The 14,609-nt window shown below is 39.6% G+C and overlaps 1 protein-coding gene across 1 annotated transcript in view; it reads left to right on the top strand.

The window, feature by feature from the left end:
- Positions 1-14,609, top strand: part of kcnh2a (potassium voltage-gated channel, subfamily H (eag-related), member 2a) — a gene marked incomplete at its 5' end in the record, with an annotated part of 45,941 nt that overhangs the window by 14,282 nt on the left and 17,050 nt on the right. The window contains 4 exons of the mRNA XM_081373784.1: positions 4,380-4,503; positions 4,652-4,894; positions 5,428-5,529; positions 5,688-5,848. Coding sequence (XP_081229910.1) covers positions 4,380-4,503; positions 4,652-4,894; positions 5,428-5,529; positions 5,688-5,848 — 630 coding nt within the window. The remainder of the gene's footprint in view (positions 1-4,379; positions 4,504-4,651; positions 4,895-5,427; positions 5,530-5,687; positions 5,849-14,609) is intronic.

The raw sequence follows: 14,609 nt of genomic DNA, 5'->3' as shown, positions 1-14,609 counted from the left end.
ATTACAAGGCATAATTAATGCATTATATATAAATGCTTCAGGCAAAGTGTTACCGAGAATTTAAACTGTGGTCTCAGGGAATTCTCCAAAGCAATGTAAAAAAAAAAAAAAAAAAAAAGTACATAATGCATATGCAGTTCACTTTTATAATTGTTCCACTGGAATATCTCATACCTGGGATTAATGTAGCATCCTTGTCAGTCATATAGACCGCTGTACACGGCTGGCTGAACAGACACTTGCCCTGCATTCCCATTTGAAGGGCATTACAACAGAGCACAGAGGGAGAATGAGGTCATGCCAAGGGTCACATGGCACATGCCGCGAGGTGTCCTTCCATTTTCAGCTGAGTTATCTGGATGCCCCATGACAGAAAGATCTATATCTCCTCAACTGAGCAGCCATTAGCACTCATGTGAGTGTGTGTTCAGAGATGCTTAGTCATTTGTCTCTGTTTAGACCAGTGCCCTGTTGATATAATCAGTATTATCACTATTTAGGAGTAGATTTAATTTAATTGAAGTTCATTCACCCATTATAAAATTATAATAAAAATTATAATAATTATCGAAATATTATTTTAAAAAGTGTTTTTCATATTAGTATTTTATTTTTTTCAATCACATTTTTATCACAAGCTTTTTCATTTGTATATTCTAATAAATAAGTCTTGCATATCAGATTTTTTCTTTTTAAAGTAATACTTTTATTCAGCAAGGATGCATTAAATTAATCAAAAGGGATAGTAAAGATTTTCATTATAATGTTGCAAAAGATTTCAATTTCAAATAAATGCTGTTCTCTTGAACTTTGTATTCATCAAAGAATCCTATAAAAGGTGGTTTCCACAAAAATGTTAAACAGGACAACTGTTTTCAACATTGATAATAATAACAACTGCTTCTTGAGCAACAAATCAGCATATTAGAATGATTTCTGAAGGATCATGTGACACTGAACACTGGCGTAATAATGCTGAAAATTCAGTTTCACCATCACAGGAATAAATAATATTTTAAAATACATTCAAATAGAAAACAGTTATTGTATATTGTAATAATATTTTACAATATTACTGCTTTTTACTGTATTTTTGACAAATAAATACAACATTGGGGAGCATTTAAAAAAAACATTAAATCTTACCAAAATCAAACTTTTGAACTGCAGTGTATTTATATTTAATTATTTAAATGTTTTACTTGAATAAAACGATTCATTTAGCTTTTTTCAGTGCAGACACAGTGTTTTTGTTTTTTGTAAGGGAGGTGTTTTCACAGAGTTGTGTTTTGCACAGGTGACTCGCAGCTGCTAGTTGTGAATTTGCTGATATCTTTGCCAGGGAAACTTCTAACTATCCTTAACAGGAAATGATGTGTTATTTTGGTTAATGTAATGCTGTAGGGAAATAGAGGGATACCTCATCCCCTTCCTCTTCCTCTTCCCCTGTCTGTCCTATCGTAGAAGTGGCATCCCTCTGGTGCTTCTCTCCAGAGCCCCAACCCAATTAAAGTGTCATTAGCTCATTAATCACAATGGCACACTCATAGGAGGCCTGAGCTCTCACCTGACCTGCTGGAACCACCACCCTAAACAACAAGCCTATTCTCTTTCCATCAGAAACTTCTCAGTTTTTGTATGTTTGGGTGGGTGGGTGGAATTGTTGGGTAGAACGACAAAAACTGTTTATTTAGTTAATGAATTATGCAGTATGGAAATGCTACTGTGCCGATCGAGCTGTATTTGATCGTAGACAAAAATCATGAGAGATTGCCCTGCAGTCCTTTGCGTGCACTTTCGCATGCACACATTTCTCATCCCTTCTACTCACTGAAAATGTGCTGATGACATTACAGTCTCCTTAGCCTCCACTAACCATATGGGTAATCCTGAAATGATGCTGAATGAGATTCATTCAGAGATCATGCAAATGGAGAATAGCTAATGAAGCCACTGAGCCACCTCAGGAGAAGTTGTGACTGAAATGGCTCCCCATTATGAGCTTTTCGCAGGATGCGTTTTTGCATTTAAAAACAACTAGAGGAAGCAAAATGAACAGTTTTAAAAATACATTTTAAAGTCTGATTCTGAACCACTTTTAACTTGACACAGTGCCTTATTGCAGTGCTCATGAAGGGAGATGCTGAAAAAACAGTGAATGAAAAAACAGTGAAACCTTCTCTCCAAATGAGCGGTTCCAGATTACGCAAGAGTAGGGGGAAGCCCCGCCGATCCCGCCCATGACAATCTGCCCTATTAGCATATGGCGCTTTTCCACTGCATGGTACGGCTTGGTTCGGCTCGGTACGGTTCGACTCGGCGCGGAACGGTTCGGCTCGCTTCGCTTTTCCACTGCGTGGTACGACTCGACTCGGTACGGCACGGTTCGGCTTGCTTTAGCTCGTTTGCTTTTCCACTGCAGTTAGTACCGCTTCAAAGTGGGTGGGACTGAACGTTATAGTTGCCGTCTCTACTACCATGACATCATCATATTAAATGCGAATTTTTCATTCCGTGTTTCCCCATCTACTCCTCGGCAACCAACGAGAGGTACGTCTGCACTTCGTCCACTGACCACAATTCAGCCATTTCTTTTTTTTAAGTTTATACTCTTTTTTTGAAGCAAATACTTTTAAAACAGGTGCTACAGTGTTGGTTGTTGTCTACTGGCTATTTAAATCTAGGGGGTTTAGTGTCTCGTGTCGTAAATACAATGACGCTGGTATAGATGATTCTGTCTGACCAATCAGTGATCTGCAGTGTTTTCACGTCACATTTTAGTACCGGTACGGTACACTTGGAACCTCAACAGAGATGGTACCATTTAAAGCGAGCCGTACCGTACCGTACCATGCAGTGGAAATGCGCCATAAGTGAGCCGTAGCGAACCGTGCCGTACCGTACCATGCAGTGGAAAAGCGCCAAAGCGTGCCGTACCGAACCATGCAGTGGAAAAGCGCCAATAGATACCGCACTGAGTGGGCCGCAACAGTCCGCTATTTCTGTTTCCTCAGTGTAGCAGCTGGAGATATACAATAGCTACGCCAAAAAACATTACAAATGTTCTGTTATTGGATTTTCCAATGAACATAAGAGTCTCCATAGACTCCCGTCATCTGAGCCACTGAGAACACCCTGGTTGAATTTCATTTATGAAGGAAATGTACCGCAAAAATTCGTTAAAGTGTTATATATTTACGCAAATAATTTTACGCCTGACTGCTTCACAAAAGAGGTTCAGTTTGAACGCTGGATTAGCACAAAAGTTGTTTCTGAAAGATTTTTAGATTAACATGACGGTACATGCTAGTTGATGAGTTGAGTCAACTTAACTCTACAACAACTGCATACATGTATCCACTAACCATTTAGAAACTTCCAGTTGCATTCTAAAAGTTGAAACTTCTTCCTGGGTCTCTCCATCAGTGTCCGACTCAGGTTCAAACATATAAGGCTGAACACCGATAATGACCATTTCTGACTTTTTGGCTGCGTGACATTCTCCAGTTTTGTTGTTGCCAGAGTATCCAAGGCATGAGCTGTAAAGACTCCACTCTCTTCTGGAATGGGGCTGGGGAGCAGCAGCTCATTTGCATTTATAGGGACACACACAAGGACGGCGTGTTTTTACTCACACCCTAATAAGGGCAAATTTGACAAGCTATAATAAATAATATGTGAGGTATTTTGACCTGAAACTTCTCAGACACATTCTGGGGACACCAGAGACTTATATTACATCTTGTGAAAAGGGGCATTATAGGTCCCCTTTAAAGGAAAGTTTATATAACATGCAATTACATAGTTTATCAAATTGAAAAGCAGAAATGCAGCGCATTTACAGCACACTCTATTTCTATCTTAAGGACTTGACATTCCCAGTGATGTCAAACCTGGTGATTAGTTGCTATTTGTCACAGTTCTGTTCTGTTTGGACACTGTTTTCATCTTAGTTTCATTTTAATGGACTTTTAGTTAGTTTTTTTCAGTTACATGTTCTCCTTTGTCTTAGTTTCCAGCCAGTCATTGGTTTCTATGGACATTGATTAATAATCACAGCTTCTTATCATTTAGTTCATTATCTCAGTTCCTCTGTTTGTATCACTTATTTTCCTGTATTTTATATGCGTAGCACACTGTCTTTCATCATTTGGATTGTTCATTGCCTGCCTATTCTGAGTTCTTTAGTAAATCCTGTTCTGTTTAATTCCTACTGACCGCCAGAGGCAGAGCAAAACACTAGTGGATAATCGCTGCGCCAGCTAGATAGATTGAGAAGAATATAACAACAAAGTCACGTCCTGACGCAGACCGAGATGCGAGGATATAAACCTCAGCAACTTGGTGCCCAGCCTCTTATGCTTTCTCGCTTTTGTTAGGTCATTTGTTTTCACGCTGTCTCGTGCAGCTTACCTGAGTTGCGAGGATTCGCCCTCCCAAGCTGTGACAGCGCGCTCTACACTATCATCAGGATGGATATTTTGGATTATTTTTCTTCATTACGTGAGTGCATATTATATTTGTTGTTGTGTCGGCGATACCCTATGCTTCACAATACTCTCCGGTGGCTGGTTTCGACCGCGCTTAGGTAGCACACACAAAGACAGTTCAGAACACTTGTTATCAAAGACTGTAGTTTCTCTCTCTTCAGAAATGATGGAGATGAAACGTCTTCTTCAGTCTCTACAACCCCCAGTGTCGGCCCCACATACTGAGAACACACCAGTGTATGAGAGTGATTTCCAACCCCCATATGCTATAGATTTTGACGCTCTCTCCATGAGCGTGTCTAATTCTCATTTTCTTGATGAAGAATTGGTGGAACCTGCCATACAACCCACCCTCCCAAACAATGTTTTTCTAACCTATCTGCTACAGGTGGTTCAAGCGGTGGGTCAGTACATTTATCGGGCACAGGCCCATCTTCTCCAGTTGATGTGTTATCTGTTCTGCAAATGGCGGTGGCTCGTTTGGGTCTTGACAAATCACCTGTCCAGCCCATTCAAACCAATGTATTCTTCAGACAAGCTGCTGATAGTAATGTGTTTACATTGCCACTGTGTAAGGATTTTGTGACAGGATTCTCCAGTGCACTTACCAGTCCCAATGTGCCTAGAAGGAGGTCAAAGACAGCCCGCACTCTTGCCGCAATGGCTGAGGCTGACTCCATTGTGGTAGGACGGGCACCTGAAATTGAACAGCCGGTTGCAGCGTTGGTGGTATCACCAGATGAGGCAATGTACGCTGCCCAAGTGCACAATGTGGACGTACTGACACTTTCTTGAAGAAGGCATACAAGTCGGTAGCCTATATAACTCGAGCAGAGAATACTTGTATGAATACTACATATACTTGAGAATCTGCCAGCTGCTACTTGCCTGCAGTAACACATTAGTGTCAGTGAGCGTTGACGCTTCTACATCTCAGTTCTTACAGACGGCTCTGTTGACTATGGATCATGTGACTTGGGAACTTGGGACACTTTCAGCGACCCCTCTAACAGCCCGGCGCCAGGTATGGCTTGCTCAGGTAAGGTTATCTGAAGATTGTAAGAAGACACTGAGAGAACTGCCAATTGTACCAGGACATCTTTTTGGCCCCAATGTTTCTGAGGTATTGGAGAAGAGAATGAAGTTGTCAGAAGCCACACGACAACCGACTCAGGTTCCGTGAGCACCACCTTTTAGGATGCCACTGGCTCACCCAAGCTATCCGGGCTCAGAGCATCGAGTGCGACAGCAGAACACTTCTCGGCTTCAGGCCCCACAGCAGCATAGACGGGCTGAGGAGGCCCAGGGACGCAGCCCTTTTCACCGTCACCAGCAGGGGAGACCACGTCAGCCCCCCGGTCTGTCGTTTCACTGTGCAGTATCTACATTTCTAGGGAAATTCAGTGTCCAACCCCTCGGTTCTGGCGACTTTGAGCAGGGGATACACTCTGCAATTCTGACGCCGGCCTCCCAAGTTTTCTGGAATCTTTGTAATCGAAAGTGTATGTTGCCGCCATTGCCGCACATCACAATGCAGTTGAAGGTAAGTCTCTGGGAAAGCACGACCTGATCATCAGAAAACAAATTATCCTGAGAGGGGCGAGGAGACTGAATCCTCCTCGCCCTCCTCTCGTACCGTCTTGGGACCTCTCGGTGGTTTTAACTGCCCTGCAGAGTGCTCCCTTTGAGCCTCTGCAATCAGTGTAGCTTAAGTTCCTGTAAATATAGACAGCGCTCCTGGTTGCATTGGCCTCCATCAAGACGGTAGGGGACCTGCAGGCATTTTCGGTTGACGAAGCGTGCCTGGAATTCAGACCGGCTAATTCTCACGTGATCCTGAGACCCTGGTCTGGATATGTGCCCAAGGTTCCCACCACTCCCTTTTGAAATCAGGTGGTAAACCTGCAAGCGCTGCCCTTGGAGGAGGTAGACCCAGCCCTGACACTGCTCTGTCCAAAATGCGCCCTCCGTGCTTACGTAGACAGAACGCAGTGTTTCAGGACCTCAGACCAGCTCTTTGTCTGTTATGGTGGGAAGCTGAAGGGAAAGGCTGTCTCCAAGCAAAGGTTGTCTCACCGGATAGTGGACGCCATTGCTTTGGCATACCAGCAGCAAGGTCGACCGTGCCCCCTTGGTGTGAAGGCCCACTCCACCCGGAGTGTGGCCTCCTCTTGGGCTCTAGCGCACGGTGCCTCGCTAACAGACATCTGCAGAGCTTCAGGCTGGGCGACACCCAACACATTCGCGACACTCGCAACAGATTCTACAATCTCAGAGTGGAGCCAGTTTCTTCTCATGTACTCGCTTCAACCAGCCGGTACTAGATTCTGCTCAGGTGTCTTCGCTTGCTTGCCATTTCTCTCCACGGACGGGATACGTGCAGTATTTTCCTCAGATGAGCCTTCCCGCAGGCCCTGAGTTCCTCCAGCGCTGTTGACGCCAACGCCAGAGTTTTGTCCCTCTGGGTGACCCCCACATGTGTATTTCCACTGTAAGCCTCTCTGAGCATGTGTCTTTCCATCGGCAAGCCACCTTGCCACCCCTGGGGTTGAAATATTCCACCTGCGGCTGGATACCCCATTGATACTCCATTATGCAACCCCTCCGGGTCATATGTGTATTCTTAAGTCCCCATTTATTCTTAAGTAAATGGTTCTGTGAATTCACAGAACCATTTATTTCCTAATCATCTCCGTCTTCTTCGGATCAGCGTTACATTATTAGCTCTGAGATATTTTAAGAGAGGACTTCTCTCCTATAGCTCTTTCAACTTGCTACTCAGAAAACCACTGTGTGTTGTTTCAGTTACTCGTAAGAGTTAGTTAATGTTTTTTTCCATGTGTGGTACTATAGATTCTGCTGTGGAATCCAGACAGATAAAAGTGTTTTCTGTCAGAAATGCATTACTGACTTTATTTTTTTTCTTCAGTGTGGCCTGAATCATTTCAAACATGTGAAATGATGTCCCATATGTGTTTAAACACTAAGGTTTTTATGGCTACTCTCCCATTTATCTTGTTCTTGTTCTAGTTATCTGAGGCCTATACTTGCATAAACAACAGCTGGGGCTGCCCATAGCTGCGGGAACATATTTGATCAGGGGGGTGCTGGGGGCGGGGCTTAATGGGCGGGGCTTGATATTGCGGGGCGGTGCTATGGTAGAGTATTTTAAACAAAATCCTAATATTAAACAGCCCAAACAAAAGTTGAGTTATGTGAGAACACTCAGAACTCATGATACATTTTAAAAAGCACAGCACACAAATCTTCATAATTACCTTATGGTAGGCTACTCACTCAGAAATGCCGGTTCATACAGAAAAAGCATAATCTTTCAAAGCGAAAACGCAAGACGCCAAATGCGGGCAGTGGAAGGGGGGGAAAACACAAGGTCTCGAGGCGCGGTTTAGTTGAACTTATTTTAACTTGAGTGCTGCGTTTTGAGAATGCTGTGTCATGCGCAAGACGTGAGCACAACAGTTAAACACAAGTAGTGCGTTCACACTGAAAAACAATGGAAAAGTAGAAGAGTGGAATGGTTGACGTTCTGCGTGAACAGCCCCTAATGCCGATGAATGCTAGCCTGGGTTTCCCCATACTGCCTTGAGCGCAGCGCGATTTTATTCATGCTGCTATGCAGCCTGGATACCTTGGACCAGATTTTCCCCTCAAAAAGGGAACCAATCACAGAACGGGGAGGGAGCAGCAAGACGATGACGACGTCTATGCGACACACCGAAGCAGTTTGTTTATATCTATGGATCCAACATGGCAGCAGACGCGAAGTTACCTTTCGATGCAGCCTTAGATAGTGTTCTAAGTAGTTTAGAACGCAAGTTAATTTCGTCTTCTTCCTCGTCGAATTATTGTCACTCTACATACGTCATCTGGTATAATTGAAACGATTGGCTATGATCTACGTACAGGCGCATTTGATAGAAATTCGTAGCGCCCAATAAACAGCTCTGGGCATTCGTAAACCACGCCTCAAATACGAGAAAATGAGCATGTGGTTCCCAGACCACGTCTCAATGAGAAGAGGTCTGACGTTAGCCAGGCTAGATGAATACTTTAATCAATACATTTATATTTAGTTTTTTCACATGCATTAAATGAGTGTCAGATCAGTTCTGAGATGCTGGTCCTCAACCAGTGTCACGTCACTCACTCCATGCGAGTCATAAAACCCTATTCAACAACATATAAAAACAAAATAATCTTTAGAGTAATTTTAAAAAGGTTGAATGTGTTCTTAAAAAACAGGTTGAAAAACAAAAAGTTATTTAAAAGTCATGTCATCTTAAATTACAATGTAGTGAAACAGTTGTCGTCAGGAGGTGCTGCAGTACCCTCAGCACCCCTAGTTCAGGCCATGGGGCTGCCTGCAGAAATTACAAATAAATGTTTTGATGGTACTTGCTCCAATGGTAGAAAAAAAATGGAATTATGTTGAGCTCAGCTCAGAAAGCAAAATTAATAAAAAAAAAAGTATCACATAGTTTTTTTTTAAATAAACTGTAGTATTAATATGTAAAATTAAGGGGAGACACCCCAGGTGAATGGGGAAAAAAAAAATTACCTAATAGATATCAGCATGAAACTTCCCCAGTTGATTACTGACATTAAGACAAATATCTTTTGTATTACAAGTTTTTAGAATAGTCATGTTTAAATATGCAAATTAGGTAGTATCTCAATAAATATGCGCTAATTTGCATATATTTCCAGAAGAGAAATCTGAACATTGGATAAAGCCAGATTAAAAATTCTTGTTTCTTTTGTTGACATATTAGAGTCAAAGGTTTTTACAGAGGGGATATCTCTATCTTTATCTATCTTTTGGATATCTCTTTTTATCACTCCATTAATCAGAAAAAAAACTGTCAACAGCCATACATAATCCATTTTCGCCCCGTTTTTAAGTATAAAATGTTGTATAAATCAGAATCTGAATGATATATGAACAAATCCCTCCGTAAAAACCTTAAGAATATAGATAGGAATACAACTGGAAAGTTTGGTGTACCGTTATGCAAGTGCTCCTGCAGTGGAGATTTCTGGCTCAGAGTATGAGAAAAAACACATTTTGAGAAAACGGCCTTTAAAATTGACATTAGCCAATGAGATTTCACCTTTAGAGTTAAATGCCTTATTGTACTTTCACGATTGGTTGCTGATGAAAAAGGAAGTGACCATATTTGGATCCGACAAGGAGAAATCTACAGATGCAAATAGACAAATTGTAGTCAAATAAAGACCTAAATGTGTATTTTGGACTTTTTTTCACCACAAGTCTGAAAGAAGACATGTTATTGAAGGCAAATAGGCCAAAATCTCAAAATGTTTTTGCCTGCCGTGTCTCCCCTTAACAGCCCAAATATAAATAAAGCTGGGCAGCAGCACTTTATTTGTATGATTCTGAACTCTAGTTCTTAATTAATAGATTCATTATTTAAATATTTATATAATTTTATAGAAACTAGAGAAACAAAGTTTGTGTTTGTAATGGAAATTTTTATTTGATTTATTTGCTTATCAAGCATTAGACGAAAATATCTCTTTAGTAATGATGCTTTCTCTTCTGGACACAGGCCTCATAGTGGCCAGTATATTCACATTTATTTATGTGTGCCATCCATAAATCTTTTCTATAATGAGGGTAAGTTTTTTTTTTTAACTTGCTCTTTGTGGAGTCGGCCCATTTGGAGTTGTAAGTTAATGAGACAGCATGGAGGATCTACTATCCTTCTTTGTCTTGACTCTAAAGTGTATTTAAACCATAGAGATTTTCAGATGTAATTGTGTCTGTACTTGTACTTTAGAGACATAAGTTGTTTTATTAGCAGTGCTATCCTATTTTCACCACTAATGTGTTTCTGAATGGTCATTTTGTATAAATGCATTAATGCATTATGCTTCTAATTATTACTTAATGTATAAATCAGCTCAAACGGCTGAAACTCCACAAAGTAGTGTTAATCTTTGCAGGTTTCTAAGAATTTAGCAGGAAAGGATGATAAATTTCCTTGTAGAAGCAATTATGGCATTTTTTCACCAAAATGATCTCAATAGTGTCCCATTCCATAATACATCACGAAGGATCTGCAAGGTTTTTCATTATTCACCATGAAATGTGCCTTTAGCTAAGAGTATCTCAAGCAAGGTCATTTCAAATTTCTGTCTAATGGGAAACTGAGCAGTTTTAGAACAATGACTACTCCGTGCCTTTAGACATGTTGTTCATTTTTAAATTATGTACATCTCCCAATATACAACTTGGACCATGACATAAAGAAATACTTAAGGATAAATTTTATTCCAAACCATTTAAAAAAAGGCTATGACTGAACTGTGTAGTGTAGTGTGTGGGTCAGTGTAGTGGCAGTAATCATGTCTGTTACACTTCACTGAAGGCCTTCAGAGTAAAAACATAATGAGTCACATTAAAAACAGGTTAATGTGGTATTGCATATTCAGAGAAGTCTTATTATCTTTTCCAATGCTTTTTGACTCACTTTAATGAAAGGGAGTAGTCATTGTCACCTAGAAAGCAGAGACTTACAGTACATTGTGTCTTGGAATAATATCTGCCTTTTCTTTTAATGTCCTTGTATCATTATCTAGTAAATATCTAGTAAACAAGAAGTGTGACCTTTATTGACGCATGAAAAAAGTGACTTCTCATTCATGAAGTCAGTCATGGGTGAGTAATTATACTGTCAAGTGTATGCATGACTTATAGATCAGTTGTTTTCAAAGTGAATGCCAACCAAAACATCCCAAAAAATATAAATGAGTGGTCAGAGATGTATTTACCAGGGTGTAGATGTAGGGCTGGGCGATATGGCTGAAAACTGTATCACGATATAAGTGTTTTATATCGGCCGATATCGATAATTATTGAATTTTTTTATAACATATTTAAAATAAGGACCAGTTCAGGAGACAAATATATTACATTTAAAGATTTTTTATTTTAAACTTAACCTACCTCTGATTATAATCCCATCAGTTATAAAGGCAGAAATGTCAACACGACCATGGAAAACTCAAAAGTCTAAAATCACAATGAACACTTAACAATTATCTCTTAACATTAAGGTGCAAAATTAAAGAATACGTAATAAATGCTTTATAAAGGGGTGGGCGATATGGCAAAAATATAATATTACAACTTCTTTCTATAAATTCTATAAATCTATTTCTTTCTATTTTCTATAAATTATACATTGATACTTATTAAAGCTATTAATAAAGTTATTAGTCAAGAGCAGTGAGTGATTTTCTCTTTACATTTTGTTGTTTTATTAACATTAAAGGGATAGTTCTCCTAAAAATTCTAATTTTCATAATTTACTCTCTCACATTGTTTTAAACTCGAATAAGTTTCTTTCTTCTGTTGAAAATAAAAGTTATTTGGAAGAATGACCAACAGTTGATGTACCCCAGTGACTTCCATAGTATATTTTTCTCCTATGGAAGTCAGTGGGGACCAGCTACTGTTTGGATACCCACATTCTTCAAAATATTAATATTAGAAAATATTAGAAGGCAATTAATACAGGTTTGGAACAACAGTAGAGTGCGTAAATAATGAGATAATTTTTATTTTTTGGGTGAACTATCCCTTTAGGGACAAGCGGCAATGTGTTTACTATTACTACTGTCTCTTTAAGAACTGCGCGCGACGCGTCTATTATACACGCATTTGACATGCAGATTTTCTCTCAATTTTCTCAAGTTTGCTTTCACTTTAGACATATCCGACTAGTTTATGTAAACCTTGTGTGTATATAACAGTATGAGCAAAATAAGACTCGAAAGATTACTTAGTATTCAGGCGCTGGTAGACAGGCTTTTAGTGCATGTGAGCTTCACATGTACACGCTGAGAAACACACGCTAGAACAGCGCATCAGCACGCGAATAACAGAGAAACTGACGACTGTCTTGCATAATCTGCAGATGACATTGGTCTGACTACGGTCAGACTTCAAGTCAGGCGAGCTGACTTTTCCTGTTTTATCTAGTTACTAGAGAGTGAGTGCCTTTGTTCATGCAATCAAACCTGCTTGCTGGTTTCTTCCGACGAAAAAAAAATAAAAAATTATCGAACGTTTTATCGAACGCATTTTTTATTGATATTGATTACGTGTCTATCGCGATACATATCGTTATCGTTTTATCGCCCAGCCCTATGTAGATGTTTGTTTTTCATTGTTCTTTGGCAGTGAGTTTTTAGTAATATATTTTGGTAACACTTAGGATGCAATTAGTTAATGCATTTGGTATCATGAACTAACAAGGAACGCTACTTTTACTGCATTTATTAAGGTAGGTTAATGTAATTTTTTGCATACAATAACTTTCAAAACCTTTGGGTCAGTATATTTTTTACTCAACAAGGACACATTAAATTGACTAATGTAAAAAAGAAAAACATTTATTATGTTAAAATATTTTTTTCAAATAAATGCTGTTCTTTTCATCAAAGAATCCTGACATTATTTTTTACAAAAAAAAAAAACATTAAGCAGCACACCTGTTTTCAAAATTAATAATAATAAAAAATGTTTATTCCATCACAGGAATATATTTAATTTTAAAATATAATGAAATAGAAAACTTGTCAAAATTGTAAATACAAAGTTCTGTCATGAAACTCTATAATGCTGGGACTCTAACTATGATGCCGATAGGTCCTTAACTCAATCTGCTTGCAATCACGTTCTCTATAGGGCATAGCTGATTGGTTCCTGCTATATCAGCAGCCAATGAGCTCGTGTCTCAACCTTCAACCACTTGGTCAGCATTTGCTCTAGCAGTTGCAGCATGCTTTCAGAAACCCTCCACGTCTCCCAACTCCACCTGTATAGATCTGATATTGGTAATTCATGCACGCTATATTGTACAGCAGCAGCATGTCTTACTTGCTCACATGTTGTGTATGTATTGGCAGTAGCAATTCCCTTGCTTGCTCTGCAGCAGCAGCGTAACAGATCTATTCTGCCAAGACCAAACATATAATCAGTCACATCCAGCCACATCCATTACCATGCCAAACACTCCGAGAGTTTCACAATATTACTGTTTTACTGTATTTTTGATCAAATAAATGCAGCCTTGCTTAGCATAAGGGCTTTCTTTCAAAAACATTATAAAATCTTACAGACCCCAAACTTTTGAACAGTAGTGTATATCAATACATTTTTAACACTTAAAGTTGAGTAAATTAACGGAAGTTAATGCATTATGTATAGGAGCATAAATTAACAATGAACAATGGTATATTTATAAATGATCATTAACCTAGATTAATGAATGCTGTAAAAATGTTGTTCATTGTTAGTTCACAATACCTGATGTTAACACACTGAAGCTAATAAGTGTAGGTATTACAGTAAGTATTATCTTTTATTTGAGAATAATCATACAAATGTGTATTGTGTGAGCAATGACCCACGTTTGGCAGAAAGCGGTTATTCACCGCATACATTGGCTTGGCTTTCATTTTATACATGTAATTTAAGTATGGTTAAAACTAATGTGGGTGAAATGATCATAAGAGAAGCGAGTGAGAGGTGAGGGTCTGTAAAACGCCTGGGAGCTGGGCACAGAGAGAAAAAAAACAGCATTTTTTTAGCATGTTTGTATCTATCAGGGGAATGGAGGATATCCATCAAGCCCTGCTGGGCTACTGAGAGTGAGGAGGTGGATCGTTCAGCCAGCTGCAATTACATCTCTTCTCGAGTGGGACTTCCACAGAAGAGAGAGAGAGAGAGAGAGAGAGAGAGAGAGAGAGAGAGGAACATACGCAAACACAGTGTTTCTGAAAACGAGAGAGGGAGGGATGGATTGGGATACCACAGGCAGTTTACACTCTTTAAAAGGCAAAGCGTGGAAAAAGTGGAACAGCTGCACTGACAGCCTGACGATGGATCCGTGCTGCTCCTGTTCAGAATCGTATTCCGTTTTCAGATTTTTGTGTGAGAAACCAATGTTAAGATCAGCAGTTTACTCATATTGTTGTGTTTATTGCTGAGCAGAAATTGGACTGGACAACTTTGAAGCGTGGAAAAAGTGAGCGAACTGCTCTGAAATTTAAAGACCAATCAGGCTT

Source organism: Scardinius erythrophthalmus, assembly GCF_964197995.2.
Source record: "Scardinius erythrophthalmus genome assembly, chromosome: 9".
Taxonomy (NCBI): Eukaryota; Metazoa; Chordata; class Actinopteri; order Cypriniformes; family Leuciscidae; genus Scardinius; species Scardinius erythrophthalmus.
Note: the sequence above shows the minus strand (reverse complement) of the source record. Positions and strands in the feature narration are given on the sequence as shown.